The sequence below is a fragment of the Hakea prostrata genome, chromosome 7 (assembly GCF_041222555.1).
Source record: "Hakea prostrata isolate BN-2017 chromosome 7, UWA_Hpros_2, whole genome shotgun sequence".
Classification (NCBI taxonomy): Eukaryota; Viridiplantae; Streptophyta; class Magnoliopsida; order Proteales; family Proteaceae; genus Hakea; species Hakea prostrata.
In genome coordinates, this window is record NC_142606.1 from 67821506 (window position 1) to 67839974 (window position 18469).

The 18469-nt window shown below is 38.0% G+C and overlaps 1 protein-coding gene and 1 pseudogene across 1 annotated transcript; one reads left to right on the forward strand and one right to left on the reverse strand.

Moving 5' to 3' along the window:
• Positions 1–313: 313 nt before the first annotated feature.
• Positions 314–809, forward strand: LOC149011804 (non-specific lipid-transfer protein pseudogene; annotated as a pseudogene).
• A 3692-nt stretch (positions 810–4501) lies between these two features.
• Positions 4502–17390, reverse strand: LOC149011805 (uncharacterized). Its single transcript, XM_089162272.1, has 2 exons — positions 16228–17390; positions 4502–5698 (listed from the first exon to the last, which is right to left on the reverse strand). The coding sequence occupies exon 1, from the start codon at positions 17160–17162 to the stop codon at positions 16242–16244; it is 921 nt and encodes a 306-aa protein (XP_089018398.1). The 5' UTR covers positions 17163–17390; the 3' UTR covers positions 4502–5698; positions 16228–16241.
• Between the last annotated feature and the right edge of the window lie 1079 nt (positions 17391–18469).

An 18469-nucleotide genomic window follows, 5' to 3' on the forward strand; every position in this document is an offset into this window, starting at 1 on the left:
TTGTTCATTCAAATTAGAATTCTAATTCAAAACCAACCAAAAAAAAAGTTAATTAGAAAAAACATTTACGCTTTCCATTTTAGAGAGAATCCACACAAGCAAAACAACAAACACATCGAAAAGCATTCAAATCGCAACCACCATCAATCTTCCAAGCCAAACAAGGAGACCAGAACCACCTAAGAAGTATTTTATGCCTTGCTCTTATAAATAAACACGTAGAGAGGAGTATGTCATTGCATTGATCTAGCAAACCACTAGGAGAAAAGAAAGAGACAAGTGAGCATCAAGGAGCTTGCAAGTACGTGTAACTATGGGCAATTCTAGTGTCCTGAAGGTTGTGTGCCTTGTTTTGGTTTGCATGGTTGTGGCAGCACCACATGCTACAGATGCCCTCACATGTGGGCAAGTGGTCTCTCGATTGGCTTCTTGCCTCACCTTTTTGCGCAATGGAGGAAAGGTGTCTTGGGCTTGTTGCGATTCCGTGAGGGCACTCAACTCCGCTACAAAAACCACTCCTGACCGTCGAACAACTTGTCGTTGTCTCAAGAATGCCTACAGAGCCACTCCCGGCATCAAGGGAGGCAATGCTGCAGCACTTCCCAGCAAATGTGGTGTCCACCTTCCCTACAAGATCAGCCCTTCCATTGACTGCTCCAAGTATATTTTCATCATCTAGATAACCCCGTGAATTTTCATATCCTTTCTAATCCTACCGTGAATCTCAAACCCTTAGATATGAGAATTTCATAATGGTTTAGTGATTCTTTTAGGACTAACATTCGGTTTTTGTTACGTTTTCAGGGTGAGGTGAAGTGAAAGTGATTAGAGGCGAAGAAGATCAATAAACATTTCTAGATCTTGCAATTCCACATTAGTGGTAGAGAAGTTTGAAAGTCTATCGTTATCAATGTGCTAACATATAATTGTAAGGCAGTTGAGTTGTTGTCTATCTCTTAGTTTGGGTGCCTGTACGAAATAAATATTAACATTGCCCCTTATTGCAAACTCATTCCTCCTTCTGCATAGAATTTTCTTGGCTATATATTAAAATAGAGAATTAGAGAATGAAACTCAACACTCATTTTCCATTTTTGGGTAACAGATGGCATGGTGGTAAATTCATGTTTGGAAATGTCTAGGTGTAGGTAAACGTGGCCGCCCATTGTGTTTCCTTGATTCTTAACGTATGACGGTGGATAAAAGAATAGAAAAGCAAATAGTTTTCTTGGGATATCGAAGAGCAAATCTGTGCCATGTTGCCGATTTGACCAATAATTAGAACATGACCATACAATACTAAGAACGCTTCTCCTTATCACACAATGTGATTTTATTTCAAGTCAGCCTTCCCGTTGTTATTTGCCAACCATCATTGTGGTAAATTTTATCCATCATTGTCAAATGTCCCCAACATTGTGAGGATTCAAGATGCAAAATTTGGGACAAACAAGAAGGCAGATAAGATTAGATTGTATTAACAAGTCTTGGTTCAAGGGCTTGACTGGCAGCTTTGCTAACCCAGCCTGACGATGGCTTTGACAATCACTTTTTCTAAGACAATACTAATTTAGGTTGTAAAAATTATGGACAGGTCCTTTATTTGTTAAAAAAAACAAATTTTTTTTTTCTTTTTTTTTCTTTTTTTGGGTGGTGATTACCAGAGTGTGTTTGAAAACAATTCTACTACAATATTTCTTTGCGGAAACCTTCTTTATTTTTTTATTTTTTAATGTTTGTATGCTTTAAAAAATTTTGGTTTTTTTTAGTGTATGATATACATGTTCCATAAGCATTTCTTGAATAATTACGAAATAAGAATAAGTTTAATAAACAATTTATAGAGAGCACGCTCCTAACAAGTTTTAGTAATTAGAGAAAATAATATTGGACTTTGAATTCTAAGGAAATAAAAGGAGTTTTACTCTCCAAAAGGAAAAACATAAAATTAAAAAAGATACAACTGATTGGATTCCATTTTGTCATTTGCGTGTATCAAGCAACAAATGTGCTAAACAATTAAAGCGAAAAACTATTCCAAACTGGGTTCTTTTGGAAGCATCAACTTTCATCTCATTAACAATAGAAAGAAGAAAAGGTTGCAGGTCAAAAGAAGTTCTCCTCTTGGCAACTAATTTTGATAAATAACCTCAAATCAGATAAATTTTCTAAATTGGTGAGAGATGCATTATACATCGCATGCATCGTTGGGAATCCAACGTACAAAAGAAGCTCTTGCTACTGGAGGTTTCATTGTTGTGGCTTGAATGATTCCTGAGCATTGAAATGAACAACTCGTAGGTGTTTTGAGAAAGATCCCATTCTTCCCCCCCCCCACCAATCAAAGATAAGTTTGAACTATAACTGATTAAGATAATTGAAAATAAAAGTCTTGAAACCCCGTTCAAATTTCTTATGGGATTTTCAATGGCTTACTTGATATGGTTATTTAGAGCGGAAACAGTAAGATTGAGAAAGGGGAAATGAATGATATATGTGTTCTAAAAATTTGCTAGAATACACGGCCTAGATTGGTCACTCTTCAAAGCTTACAATCTTAAATCAACACAATACCTATTCTTGTATTTACACACATTCTATGTAACATTCAATGGTGTACACCTATATCCTATGAATATTACTCTTATTTGTCCTTTGACATTCCCAAAGACAGAATTTATAATAAGGATTTATACCAAAGAAATGACACATATTAAAATAAAATGGGTAATTTTCACTTGGACCCCCTGAGGTTTGTCTTAGGTCAAATTTAGTCCAAAAAAAGCCATACTTTGCATATGCCTCCCCTGTGGTATTCAAAAAGGTCAGTTATGGACGGATAACCACTTTTGTGACTTAAATACCCTTACATCATTTAACCGTTAAGATTGCGCCACACATGCAACAAAAATCAATGGCTGTGAATGAACATGTGGGGTTAAAGTGCAAATGTTAATATTTTAATTTACATCATGAGATGTTCTAATTTTTCAAATTTACGATTTCAAACCCAGAGTCAACCTTTCGTTCTCTCTGTCTCTTTCTTTTGTTTTACTGTTTTTAATGTCTCTCTGCAAAACCCTTATTCTTTTTCCTGTTTCATTTTGAATCTTTTGGTTTTTCAGATCTAAGATTTTCTGTCAAAAGAAAAAAAAATTTGAGATTTCTCGGCTTTCAGATGCGCAACCTTCAAGTTATTTGCAGTGAATCGTAGGATCTTGTCCCGCTTCCTTCTTGTTCTGAAACCGTAAAGGTGGAGAATTTGTTCTTATCTCATTTTAAGGCTTCTTGTTTCTTCTTCAAATTCATGACCGTTTGTTTGGTTTGATTACTTTCAATTTGCACACAGAAAATGCATATACAAATGCTCCCAACTTCTTTGTCGTGACAGATTCAACACTGAGAAATTGAAGAAAATGAGATACCACTCCTCCCATTTCAGTTTCCTTGTCTCCCTTTCTCTGCCTCTCTTTTATCTGGTGAGTGGTTCACAAGTTGATTTTCAAGAAAGCAAAGGAGATCGAGTTCTAGAATTCAGAATTCTAAATTCACAGCAAGCTATCAGATTATGGGTTCTAGATTGGAAAATACGTCATGAGATCTTCTAATTTTTTTCAAATTTACTTTTCAAACTCAAGAAGAAGGAACAGGTGGAATCTAAGAAATAAAGCCATGGAGGAGAAATTTTGGGAAATCAGGAAGCGGGACAAGATCCTAGGATTCACTACAAATAGCTCGAAGGTGGCGCATCTGAAAGCCCGAGAAATCTCAAATTTTTTTCTTTTGACAGAAAATCTCAGATCTGAACAACCAAAAGATTCAATATGAAACAAGAAAAAGAATAAGGGTTTTGCAGAGAGATTAAAAACAGTAAAACAGAAGAAAGAGACAAAGAGAACGAAAGGACGACTTGGGTTTGAAATCGTAAATTTGAAAAATTAGAACATCTCATGATATAAATTAAAATATTAATATTTGCACTTAAACCCCACATGTTCATTCACAGCCATTGGTTTTTGTTGCATGTGTGGCGGAATCTTAACGGTTAAATGATGTAAGGATATTTAAGTCACAAAAGTAATTATCCGTCCTTAATTGACCTTTTTGAGGGGAGGCATATGCAAAGTATGACTTTTTTGGACTAAATTTGACCTGAGTCAAACCTCAGGGGGTCCAAGTGAAATTACCCAAATAAAAAAGAATACCAACCGCTCGCATGGATCTTGCATGAAGATGGAGACATATGGGCTTTGACCAGAAACTTCACTGTGTCCAACCTAGCAATAGCCTTGACAATCACTTTTTTATAAGACACCTCTAAATTAAGTTATATAAATTATGGACAGGTCCTTTATTTGAAAGAAGAAGAAAAACAATTGTATTTTTTTTTTGATTACTAGTGTGTTTGATAACAATTCTATTACAATATTTCTTTGTGAAAACTTTTTTTTATTTTTTTATATTTGTATGCTTTAAAAAAGTCTGAATTTTTTTTATGTTCCATAAGCATTTCTTGAACGATTACAAAATAAGAATAAGTTTAATAAACAATTTTTAGATAGCACGCCCCTAACATTTCAATGCTCCATCAATGTCAATCTCTCTCACAAATTCGGGTCTTGACAGTCCCTCCCTCGGAAACATGATAATGGCTAGCTGTTTTTTCTTTTTTGGTCTTTTGAGGTACTGTGTTAGTTTCGAAAATGATAGAACTCATTCACCCATCCGCATTTTTCTTGGCCTTTCCATTTTTGGTATGATTCAGGCTGCCAAAAGGACTTCTGATGGAGGATTGATTTGATCCCAGCTCCCAGGAGAGGCGAAATAGTTTTAACTCAGACCCAAAAATGAACATTTAGACCATGTTCCCATCATCTGTTCTTCAAAAGATCCGAGCTTCTTAGACAGAATTGACTACTCAGAGACTTAAGGCACAAGGCAAAGATAGTTTCCACTGAAAATAACTCGGAAAAGCAGATGGAATGAACAGCCTATGCATCAGTTTTAAGCAGCAGCAATACATAGGCGATGTGCCACAACGGCATCTAGCAATAGCAATGCAGGAGGAAAACCACTTTTCAAACAACTGGGGACTCCTCTTCCGTGCTTAAAATTGACTAACAAGATTCTAAATCACAACTTCGGAGTACGGAAGGAGAACTTTTCTTTACAACTTGATACACTTGGTAAGAAGAAAAAACTACCATGGAAAGGTGTTTGCCTTGGGAGCAATTTAGCTTTGAAAGGTTATAGAGATAAGTAGTTAAGAGTCTTCCGAGAGGCAACACAAGATTAAGAGAGTGCATAAAATGCTAAATTTCCTCTAAAAAGTTGCAAAATTTCCCACAACAGGGGCTGCACACTAAGGACAAGGCTATTCAGATTAGAGTCTGTTTCAATCACAAATTTGGTACACCCCAATGACTAAAAGAGGAGAAAGCTTTGTACAAACAGTAGCACATACCAGCAAAGGGTTGGGTGCCTTCATATCGTTCTCCACCCCTAAGCTCTGACTGAGGACACCATAACAGTCACAAACAAGTGTATCACATACTGTCAAATCTAGGCAAAACTGCCTCCTTTGCATCATCTTGAAGAATCCATTAGCAGGAGGTGTCATAAAAGTGCCTTCCTGTCTGGATCTTGTGAGGCAGGGTGTCCAGAAGCATGCAAATTTCTCCAACTCCAGACACAAGCGCTATTCACCAACAACAAAGATTTAGGACTATGAGTATCATTAAAGGCAAACTTGTTGCAAGAAAATTAGTTTTCCAAATTTATGAAAGCAAAACAAAGTTAGATTGACTGATTGATCCAATACCATCTTAGGAGGGACTGGAGACTTCAAACCAGCTTTTGACCCTCTCTGGCCAATAAGTTAAAGAGTCTCCACGTTAAGCATGGAAAAATATTATGCATATGTAGTGGTTTTTCTTTTCAAGGGAATAAGCCTCTGGTTGTGTTATATAGGAGTTGTCTTTTGTCCCATGGGTTTCCTTTGTAGGACAAACACAGACCTAAGAATGATTGGGAGGGGGGGGGGGGAAGAAGAAGAGTGCGCACGCACAGTCGCACACAGCCACACAGGCTCTCAAAACCATAAACTCAATCCATATTCCAATCTGAAATTTTCACCCTAATACAACCTATTTGAAAATAGAAAATCCAACTACCAAAGGAAACTTAATAAACTAAGAGAGAACTTTTACAAGGAAATAATCTCCTAAGCATCCTACGGAAGTACTAAGTTCTAACCAACTCTAGCTCTCACTCTTGCAAATGTATCCAACTTTTTAGAATTAAAAGAATAACACATTATCACCGAAATAAAGTAAATCCCTAATATTTAGCACTATGACTCAAACTGAACCTTATTCATCTAGGTCTGGAATCCCAGGTAGGTCTGGGTAGACCCAAGGCAGCACTTCTGCATCAAGGATACTTAAATAGCTTTAAAATTATAGTCAAGAGTTACAAAATATGGGAATTACTTTATTACTTTAGTTTCAAAGCTTTATTTTCTTAGTTATTAATGATTGAATGATCCATGGATAGTACTCCCATTCCTACATTGGAAGGTGTTTTAGTTGCAATGGACATCAATTCCTATTTCAAGTACACTTTTTTTCTCAAAATACACTTTAGTTTCTATATGTATTAATGAGAAATCCGTAGAGCTTAATGTGATTTTATTTTTAAAGATGGGTAATGTGGTTACTTTGTGTGATTTTTAGCAAGCTATTGTAAAATTCAGCAGTAACCCTTATTAAGGATCAAATTCTGGGGTTCCAGCAAGTTTTCAGTGGGAAGCTGAGTTCATATCTTCTCTAGCAAGCTCAGCAAGTTTTTAACTGCTTACAACATTATTACATTTATCAGATCTTGAACTGCTGTTTCTTTTATATTTCTTCAATTCTGGTCATATCACAATCTTTGCAATTCTGGCTTTAACCAATGTGTTTCAGATCCTAAATCTTTAGGCTTCTAGAAGTCACATGCTCTTCCAACTCACACTCTCAACCCCTAAATAATTAGAGTTTTTACACATGCGTCCTCTTAGTAGTGCACAAACTAATGTTGGGTCCCCTTAGAGCAATAAATTACGTGAGAGTCCCAGAGCAACTAACAGCATTTCTCACCATTAAATTTTTTTAAAATTTCAAACCTAGAGGAACCAAAATACCCCTCAAGTTGTTTAATGACCAAAATAGTCTACATATCTTGTTTTCATTCTTATGCCAACTATCCTAATACCTAACCAAAACCCAAAAGACACCAAAATCCATTCACACGGTCACGGCAAAAATAATTCTTCAACCAAAACATCCAAGGCAATACAACACCACCCAAAATCCAACAGCCATGATAGAGACTGAAAACTAAATTTTGCTTTCCTTCCACCAAAAGATGCTGCACGCATTGCTAAATTCAGTCCGTATCCAAGAAAATTATTAACATATAAGTGGGAAAAAATTTCCAGGAAACAATTACAGAAGCATAATGCCATTAAGCTGACCTCCAGATCCAAATCACTTAACAGACCCAGGAGTCTGATTTCTCTGGTCTCAGTTATGTATGTCCCTGACCCAGGTTCAGATAATCTAATTAATTTCTCTCTCTTCTTTTGATCTTAATGCAGCAACAGAAATCAATTGGAACATTCAATAAAAGCAACACTTCTTTTTTGTCAAAAAATAAAAGCAGCATGAAGAAGCCTTCAGTTTGCAGAAAAACGAAGGGGAAAAAATGCATATACAATTATACATGAGAGAGGAACATATGAAGCAGAAAGAAAATACCATTGTAGGAGACCACAAGAGAAGAACCCATGTACGGTTGATGTCTAAAAATAAAATATTATACTTCAGGAACGTGTATTTGAAGAGTTGTTTAATGGCAATTTAGGGTTCTCTCTCTCTCTAAGATTCATCAAACTCATTTGCTTATTTCTGCTGGTCATCGCCTAGGTCTTAGCTTCTATTTTGAGGAGAAAATCAATCTTTCTCACTAGATACTATCATACAAGTAGCCCTCACTGTTTGACCCTCTGAAGAAGAGAGAGAAAGTAAAGAGACGAAAGGGGGGTTATTTTGGTGAGGTATTAGGATAGTTGGCATAAAATGAAAATAAGATATGTGGAAATAAGATATGTGGAAAGGGTTAGTTTGGTCATTAAATAATTTGAGGGGTATTTTGGTCCCTCTAGGTTTGAATTTTGAAAAAACTTAACGGCATTAAGGGGATCCAACATTAGTTTATGCTCTACTAAGAGGACCCACGCGTAAAAAATTCAACAAATTACAAACCCAACACTTCAAACTATCACACACTCACAACTCTCTCAAACACTGGATTCTTATCAAAAACCAAGAAGTTACATTTGCAATCACATCCCCAGCAAACAATCACATCCTTAGGGGTTACTGTTTTGAGTAGAAAAGGCAGAGAAATATGTACTCAAACAGCTGAAGCAAACATCAAACTTCTGAGGAAGATACTATGAAATTTTCAGTTACCAAAGACCCCGTAACAACAAATCTGGCCTTGGCTATGAGAAGCGAAGTTCCTCAGATAGCAGTTTTGAGACACGAGAAAAATATATTCCATGAGGCTTGTTGGTGACAAGGAAAAAGACTTACAAGTGGAACACTATTCTAGGAAAATGGTTGACAAATATGGTTTTACCACAGTTAGTCATAAAAGGTCAAGAGGCTACACAAAGAATACTTCGCAAAGGCAGAGCTTTATGAATATAGTTATGGGTGCAACACGTGTGGACATAAAGTAAAAGATTGCAGAAGAATTGTCAAGCCTACAGTTGTCACAAGTAGAAAAAGATTTACACCACTTGAAAAGGAGATAGTCGGGTGTTACAAATACTACAAATTGAGCCACATAGCTAAAAATTGCAAGATCATTCATCCCTCACAGAGACTCTAGAAGAAACCTAGACAAGCAGGAGAATATGTTTATGAAAGAGGATGCAAGAAAACATAACACTCTCACTGAAAAAGCAGTTTGGGTTGAGAAAAAGAAAGGAAAGAAACAGCAATAGTTCACTGATTGTTCAAACAGCTTTCAAAGTAAATAGAAAACCATACCCTTGGATTCTTGATAGCACACTTTCTACTCACACAACAGGTGATAAGAGTAGATTCTGTAACCTTGACAAGCCTGACGGTGGTTCAGTTAAACTTGGGAATAACGGTGGAGCCAAAAATGAAGTTAGGGGGATTATTAACTTGAACCAAGGAAAAGTCAAATCTAACAATGTGTTATATGTGAATGGGCTGAAACATAACTTTCTTAGTGTCGATCAAAAAAGAAAGCCGGGAAATGAGTTTATATTTAAAAAAGAAAGTTGTGTCTTCAAAAGGACCAAGAATGGAAGGATTGTGGCTCATGGTTCTAGGACACTAGGAAATTTATACTTTCTTTCAAGGAGTGCTAAAGACAACTTTGATACACCAAGAGATGAACTTGGAGTTGTTGCTCTTTGACCACAGTAGATGGTATTGCGTATGCAGGGGGAGTTGTTATGCATAGATATAGGTTTCATTTTGTAGGATACGAAGATGTGGTGGGCACTCTTACAAATGAATCTATGAGGGGAGCTTCTGAAGCATCACCACCCTTTGTACTTCTTGTCAAAGGGTAGGAGATCTCACGAGACCCCAACTCGCCAAGATCTCACTTTTCTAGGGCCTCGAGACCAGACCAAAGGCAATACCATAATAATTCACCAACTCAATTGAGATCTTGGTTCAAAACCACCTCTCGGTTCTTCTCTCAACAACAGCCTGCAAGACCCATTCTGGCCAGATTTTTTTGCCTGAATCTTGTTGGATCTTCGCCTACAACACTCTAAGTACTGTTTAGCACATCTACATCAACAAAACAACAACATCAATCAAGGTCATTTGAAGGTGTTCTTCAAGCAAGGTGTTCTCGAGTTGGTTGAACACTGTAAAGCTGCTAGTAGAAGACTTGTAGGAAGTGGTCACGGTGCTGGTGGATTTATGCATTGATTGATTTCATTTCACCTTATTTTGTTATGAAGTTATGTAACTTATGATACTTGTACTACTGTATTATTGAGAGTCGAGAATGATGATGTTGTATTGTACTCATATGGATGAAATTCTAAACAATTTAAGTTATTTGCTGTAGATTATCACGTGGCTTTCATTTTTATCAATTAACGGTTCTATATTTCATGTTTTATAATATTGCATGTTCATTCCTATAGCATTTTAGTTTCAAACTAAAGGTTGAGCTGTTTTCTCACAAATCTGAGGCCACTAGTGTTGTCTAAATAAGTTATATACCAAGTTTCAACCCAACCTGACCCTTACAACCCCCCCCCCCAAGACGGGCCCTCGAGTTCACTCGAGTTGAGCTCCCAAAAATTACAATATCTTGACCAAGATCTCGCAAGATCTCATTTTTTGGAGTTCAAGATTGCCCTTGAGATTGAGATCTCCTACCATGGAGAGAAGTGCAATAGAAAGTGAATTTGTACGGTGAATAGGCACAATTTTGAAGGGCTAGATTGTTGGGCAAATTAATCGTGGGTTGTCATTGTTGGCAACTTGAGTGAGGTGGTTGGGCAGTTCAATAGAAGGGCTCAAATGGTTCAATAGAATGGTTCAGATTGAGTTAGGTTGACGACGGTTAATGGTCCAAGGAGGAGTTAACAAGATGGACAAAAACTTGGAACAAAGGAGTTTAACTAGTGATGACCTTTTTACTTAAATATGGTTCTATATGTGAACTAGGATTCCAATTGCTAAGTAGATTCCTAAAAACAGATTGACATTAAAAAGTGGTTTAAATATGGTTTTATACATTAACTAAGATCCTATTATTAAGTGGATTCTCAAGCAACTTGAGATTCAATAGAAAGTGGGGCAGCAAAAGGAGTACTATAGCTGAGACCAATTGATGTGAACCAAGGAGAATGGGCCTTCAGATCTCTTCAGTTTGGGTCGAACCTAGGGTTTTGGGGTTGGTTTTGGTAGTTTCAATAGGTCATGGGGTTGCCCAATTGGGTGAAATTTTGTTGGTCTAAGGGGGTCTGGAAAGGTATTGGTATGTATCAAAGCTAGAATGGGATGAAGAGTTATAGGTTTGGGTCGAATTCGGGAGGATCTTTGAGAAATTTCCCAATCTTTCTCTCTTCTTTTCTTTTCTTTTTTTTTTTTTTTTCCTTCTTTTCTTTTCTATTTTTCCCCTTCTTTTCTTCTCTTTCTATTTTTCTTTTCTGAATTTTTCTGGGTTTCTGGTTTATCGCCAAAAAAGAGAGAGAGAGAGAGAGAGAGAGAGAGAGAGAGAGAGAGAGAGAGAGGGAGGGGGCAGTTGAAGGGGCTGGGGATGTAGGGAATTGTCTAGGGAAGTGGCAGGAGGGTGGGGCAGAGGCTAGAGACCTCTACAGGAGAGGGAGGGATCTATGACCATGAGGAATGCAATGGCCTGGGGTGGGGTATTCTGCCTTGCGCAGAACAGAGCAGGGTTTAGAAGAGTTGCAATGGGTTGGGGAGGCTGGAATTGCCTGGGGAAAGCTCTGAGATGAATTTAACAGGCTGGATGTTGCTTTTGCTTGCTGGGATCGATGCTGAAACTGCTGGGATTGAACGAGGAAACTGCAGAATTTAATGAAGAATGGCACACTAGACAACCACAGGGTCCCCCTCAAAGGAACCATGCCAATACCTCCCTGGCTGTAAAATCTCAATATCTTTATTCATTCAAAACTGAAAAACTCTGTGGTAGGCTTGAGAATTTATAGCCTTTACACGACTTTAAGATAACTTAATTGGGGCTCTTAAATCAGATTAGAATCCCAACTGGAATGAATAACCAAATAAGAAAAAGAAAAATCATAGAAGGACAAAAATACCCCTAGAGGGGTGCGCATGGGTCTGGAAGTGCTAGGCCTCCTTGTGGCTCTTGATGGGCCTCTATTTCGTGTTCACGTCACCAATTCAACTGGAAGATGGAAACGTGAATATTATGGATTAATGTATCCTTAAATCTGCTCAAGTATAAACTGAATGGCTAATGCTAGGAATCAAATTCAAATGAAGACTCTAAGTGGGACACTTGCGAACTGTTAAGAAGAAATGCGGCTGCAATTACAAAAGGGTATCCTTCAGCAGAATACGAAGATTCTAACTATTGAAAAAAAAAGGAAGTCATGAGGTAGAGCATTATCTGCTGGGTCCTCTACTACCATGCATTGAATATGGCTGGGAAAGAATAACCAAGCAACAGAATTCTTGTGAGAGAAATAAGACAGAGCACTGACAATAATCTGCAGAATTACACAGATTGAGGGTAACCCATATTCACAAGTTCTTAGTTTTATTTTTCAAGGTTGTGTTCAGTGGTGAAAACCCTAGAGCATCAATTTAAGTTGGGGAACCTGAATTTTCTACTTTTATATTGTAACCTAGCAAGTAGGGGCTGACAAAGGGGGTTGGGGTTGTTGCCCTTGTTGCATCTCAAATTGAAGCAGGGATTGGAATTCCCGGACTATTTGCAGTCAAAACATTGAACAGCGTATTAAGTAATATACAAAACCCTGGCTGGGGTATTACTCTGGATAAGGCAATCTGAATGAACCATGTAAATTTGGTGCCTTATGTTTCTCGCATGGTTATTAAAGCGTCCGCCTAGGCGCCAAAGCGGTTTGTTGACCGCTTAAAATGCAACCGCCAAACAAACGATCTGATTTCTTGCCGCTTTTTTGCTTAGGCATAGCTTTGCCACCTTTTGCGCCATATTGCCGCCTAGATGCTAAAGCAGCCGCTTTTTTTACATTTTGTAATTTGTACATATTATTTTTTCTTTTTTTTTTAATCATCATTTATTCTACAATGCCGTATATAAATTTAAATATGCATGCCATTTCGGATTCGAGACCCAATTTGCAAATGAACTCCAAGGCCCAAAGTACTTGTTGGCAACAAAATGTGAAGCATGAGTCATATTCAACATTGATAATCAATGGATCATTAAATAAATAATGACTTGGAAATTGGAATAATGAGATCTATTAATTTATCATGTCAGCACTGTTTGGTTAAAAAAAGGGGAAAATTGATACATCAATTCTGATTCCAATTCGAATATTATTCATGTATATTTTACAAGAAAGTCATGAACTCATGTTAAAAATAATTTCACTAAACTATATATGAATAATATTGTTATTCATTTCGGATTTGCAACTTGCGAGTGATTAGATGGTGGATAATTTCACTAAACTATATATGAATAATAAAGTTATGTTTTTGTTATTTTTTTGGATAATTTTTCATAATTGTGATTCTAGAATTTTTTTTTTTATTTATATTTTTATGAATGTGATTGTTAAATGTTTGTTTAGTACTTTAGTTTATTATAAAAAGTAGTTTAAAATTAGTTATATTTAAATATTGACTAAACCGCTTTGGTCGCTTTATTGCCGCCTAAGCTCCGCTTAGTCGCCTAGTCGCCAAGACGGAGCCCCAATCGCTTTGGCTGCTTTAATAACCATGGTCTCTAGTTTATTACAAAGCATATATTGGTGTTTCAATTACAGAGTGTTGGAACACTGTCTGGTAGACCCAAGCAAATTGTGGTGTTTGGTTGGATGTGTCTATGTAAGGTTGGAAATTACGAGATTGTCACGGCCAATCTTGACTTAAGATTAAAGAAGCATTGCCACATTGAAGAGAGTCTTAAAATACACCGATTCACCCACTTTCTCCTTCCCCCCCAACCCCTTTTCCCTTCTTAGCGTCAACCTGGGAATAACAAAAGACCCTACTAAAAGCATAATTATATCAGCACACAAATATGTATTTTAGTTTACTTCAAAAGAGTGGAAGAAAGCACCACCCAACAAAGAACAACATTGTTCCAATCAATAATTTCAATTTCTGGGTATTTATTTATTTATTTACTCCAGAATATAGAGGCATCCAAGACAACATAAGAGTAATTCCAACCTTCTAAATACACCTACGTAATGCTTATAACATCAATCATGTGGCAGATCTATAGAAGTTCCTGATAGGGATGAAGTGAGATGTGAAGGACAATTCTGATGACCTTTATCAACCTACAGAACCCAGCAGCTCACTTTTTGAGGCAGATTACCCGGTGACATACTGTGGACAATCCAGGCAACAGTGAAATAGTTCACATTCAGTATTAAGTGGATTACTTCATGGTACTTACAATTTTTTCTGAAACTCTGAGTCCTCAGAAGCATAATCTCTGGGTGCAAACATGGGGATCCTAACACCATCAAGTCAAGATGATGACACTTGATGAGGGTTCCAAATGCCTAACTAACTGAATTACCAGAAATTCAGTAGTTGCCTTGAGATAGCTTCCTAGCAATTGTCTATAGGCAAGAAGGCAAACCATTTCGGACAGCTATCTGTGACTCTAACAGAAAATATCAAATAAAGATGCCAAAGGTTCTAAGATAGAAGCAGGATTCTGGTCTAAAAAATATCAAACTATATAACATTTTGCCAGGACACTCTACTGAACCAGTGACCAAATCCTCCAATAATTTTGTCTGCTAATTATCACACAGGAAGATCACTTGCTTGTGGAATAGAACCCTTAAAATTATAAGACTGCAAATGCCAGAGTTTCTCAGATGGCAGCTGAATTCTGGTCTGGGAAATATCAAACTATATCACACTTTGCTAGGACATAAAAGTAACCACATCCTGCAACAATTTTGTACAATAATTACCAGACAGGTAGATCACTTGCTTGTGGAACAGAAATGAGGTAAACTCCAAACCCCCCCCCCCCCCCAAAAAAAAAAAAAACCGCCAAGAAGTCATAGCCGCCGCCAGGCTCTTGCACAACCATTATGGCAATCTTGGTCCTTTTCTTTAATTTAATTTCTTTTAGTTTATCTAGTTGGGTTCTTTCTAATTAGAAGAGTCCTAACTGAATTATTACTAGTCTTTCATTTTGATTGTAATTTACAATTAGGAGTTTGAGTCCAAGATTGAGTCTTAGATCTTTCTAGAAGTAGAACTCCATAGAATCAAGTTCTACTTGGGAGTCCTATTTGATTGGCTAAAAATTCAAGGCCTAGTGATGTAACAGATCAGTTTTTTATGAATAATATTGCTGAGAATTTCTAGCCAAGGAGGTATCAAGTAGGGCTCCATTGAGGGGAACCCTGCAACATCTTGAGAGCTCTATTATTCAATGATTCTTGATTGATTCTTGATCACCAACTGCAGCAGCACCTCACATTCCCTTCTCCTTCAAGAAACATCAAATACCATTCCCCAGAACCTAAGACCTTCCCAGCCCTCCCTCTATTCTCTCTTGCCTGCGGCAGAATTCTGGAAGTTAATAAATCTGAAAAAACCCTAAAGCCTTGCTGCCTACCTAGTCTAAACCCTAAACCACAGTAGGACTTACATCTAGCTCACCCAAATAACCTTCAGTTGCCACCATTAGCCTTCCCCACAGTTATAAACCCTAGAATTGACCCTAAAGCTACGTGAAGAATTCAAGACAATCCAGGATTGAAAGAAAAGCAAGATTCAAGCAGAAAAAACGTTGGACAGCAGTTTGTCCTCAACCGCTTCAACTCTAGGCCCATTCTGATATCCCAAACCCTAACCGCAATACTAAACCCTAATTCCCCAATTGCCGAAAAACATAAAACCCAGCTTCCCCTTCACCGCAGGCCATTAAAACCCAAGAAATTGCTGATAATCATCCACAACAATAACAACAACTCCCCTCCTTGGCTTACATCAAGAAAACATGCCATTAAATCAGAAGACCGCAAAACTTATCCCAACATAGAAATCCAAGAACACAACCCAGAATGCAAACTAGAAGTGAAGTGGTTAAATCAACATTGCTAACGGATGCAGGAAATAATTAATGAATGCATACATAAATGACTACATAAACACATCTGTATATTTAAGAGCCAGCTCCTGAGTAATATACAGAAAGAAAAACAAAATTAACTTGGATCTACTAAGCGAAACTAACAATTAAACCTCCACAAAAAATATCAAATTGACCATCAACCACAACGTATAGTTGAACGCACTAACCAATTTACCATGATTGCACATTATAATTAGAAGGAAAAGCAAGTCATGAAAACTTGAACAGATCAGCCACAACAAAGCACGAGAAGGGACAACATAAACGACTTCTCCACCCAAAAAGAAGACGTACCTGAGATGAGAATATCAGGCCTGCATTCCAGACAAAGACTTCATCTGAACGTGATTGTGATTGGAATCTCCGGCTCCGGATGACATAGCGGGCAATGCCTCATAGGAGCCAAGCCTTTTCAAACCAACACTCTTAGCTATGACTGCATATATAACAAGGACAGCGACGAGAACAACAGTGACCTGAAACACGAATGCAAGATCCAGAATAGCAACCGCCCTAAGTCTAGACTCCTCCAAATCACATTTAGTGGAACCCTCGACTCCATTGACAACATCCAAGAGCCGATGACAACCTTCGGGGATGAAAGCCTCGACGTAAAGCGATAATCCAGTCTGCAAAGCCCAGAGCCCCTGAAGAAAAACCGAAGCTCCAAGACCCACATCGGCAATGAACAATCTAGGCTGGCAAGCGAGAAAGAGGCAAAGAAGGGCGGCACCGGCAGAAATCCAAGAAGAGATGGAATCGCATTTGGCCTGGAGATCGGAGATCTGCACAGAGGCGGCGGAGGAGGAGACATAGTAGTGAAGAAAGAAGACAACGGAGGCTAAAGCGAAGAAAAGGTCAGAAGGGATGGGAAGGAGGGATGTGGTGGAAGAAATGAGGAGCGAGACGAAAAGGATTAAGAAGAGGAAAATCACGGCGGCGGATTGCAAGGAAGAGAAGCGATGAACTGGGGTGTGACCTTTGATGAGTGGGTCGGAGTCGAAAGAAGTGAGAAGCTGGTGACCAAAGGCGAACAAGAGGTAGATGATGAGCAGGTATAGCTGAATGTGGCGGAGACGTGAAGAAGACGCCGGAGGAAATGGGTGGTAGGGTTTTGCGGTGTAGTCTCGAGGGGATTTCAGGTGGTTTCGGGTGGTGCAGATGAGGTGATAGAGCCCCATTGACATCAAGGTCGAGGAAGAGAAGATGCAGGAAATCAAAGCCGCCATTTTCGAATTCAATTACGAATCTTGAAAAAGGGAAGAACAGGGAATGAAAGATTGATCAAAGCAAGGAATGGTGGTTTCACTGGTTTGGAAGAAGAACGAACGAACGAACTTCCTTGTACAGCCAAGCCAGCAGAGGAAAGGGAGACTAGTCGCCTCCCGATCCCTCCATTTCTTGTTTACTTGGACGCTCCTTCCTTGGACCAGAACAGATGCTCTATCTAATTTCTTTTTCCACTTATGCACTAATTCAACAATTCCATTTTCTTGCCATATTGTGATCTTATGTGGTGGGTCCGTAGGATTTAGACCACCCCTCCCTCCAAAGAAACAATGTGCTCCCTCCTGGTGCTTTTGAACCACACAGAAGTGAAACCCACTTATAAAATATTGAAAGAAAAAAAATAAGAGATAAAAGTTTCAGTGGACCCCACCCCTATTGTGTTAATCAGAAGCTTCACAATGAGCTAATCCGGACTCCAATATTTGATTGTGATTCGATTTCATAAGGTAATTCTTTGAATTGAAAACGAATCAAGAGTCCAATCCAATTCAATCGAAATTGAAACCAAATTGTCGTGCATTTAAATATTCTAGAAACCTATGAGGGGTTTGTAAACCCTAAGAAAATGTTTATTATCGCTCTTGTAGAATAATTCAAGTTGTTCTTTTGTTCTCGAAAAATAGAAAAATTGATTGTCAATGTTTGTCAAAACGGTTCATTTTATTAGGAACCAATTAATGGGAAAAAATGGTATGTAATATGTAAGTGAAAGCATAGGGCCTAGGTCATAAAGAATATATATTCCCTAAGGGTTTTTTTTTTGTAAACATATATTCCCTTAGGTTGACTTCCTTGAAGCTAAGTTGGGCCAACATCCCTCATGGGCCTAGGGAAGCTTGATTGAGGGTAGGGATTATCTAAAGAGAGCTATCTATTGGAAGGTCAATAATGTGTCAAAGATCTAAATTTGGGGTGGCCCTTCGATACCCACAAGTCCAGGTTTTAAGCCAAAATCTCTGAGATACCCAAGCTGCAACCTAGTCTATGCATCAGAGCTGATTGGCCCGAATTCAAGAGTTTGGAACCAGCAGATTTTAGAGGCATATTTCCACGAAGAAGATGTGAAGGAAATACTCAAAATTCACTTGGGCCTTTTTGGTTTACAAGACTCCATCTATTGGGTTGTAGCAAGGAATGAGGCATTTTCAGTTAAATCAGCCTACTATCTGATTTTGGAGGAAGAGAACCAAAAGATGTTGGCTAAACACTTTAGCTCAAAAAACCATATATGGGAGGAAGTCCATGG

Excerpts from the sequence above, each read along its gene's own strand:
- LOC149011805 (XM_089162272.1), bottom strand. The coding sequence starts at position 17,162 with ATGGCGGCTTTGATTTCCTGCATCTTCTCTTCCTCGACCTTGATGTCA.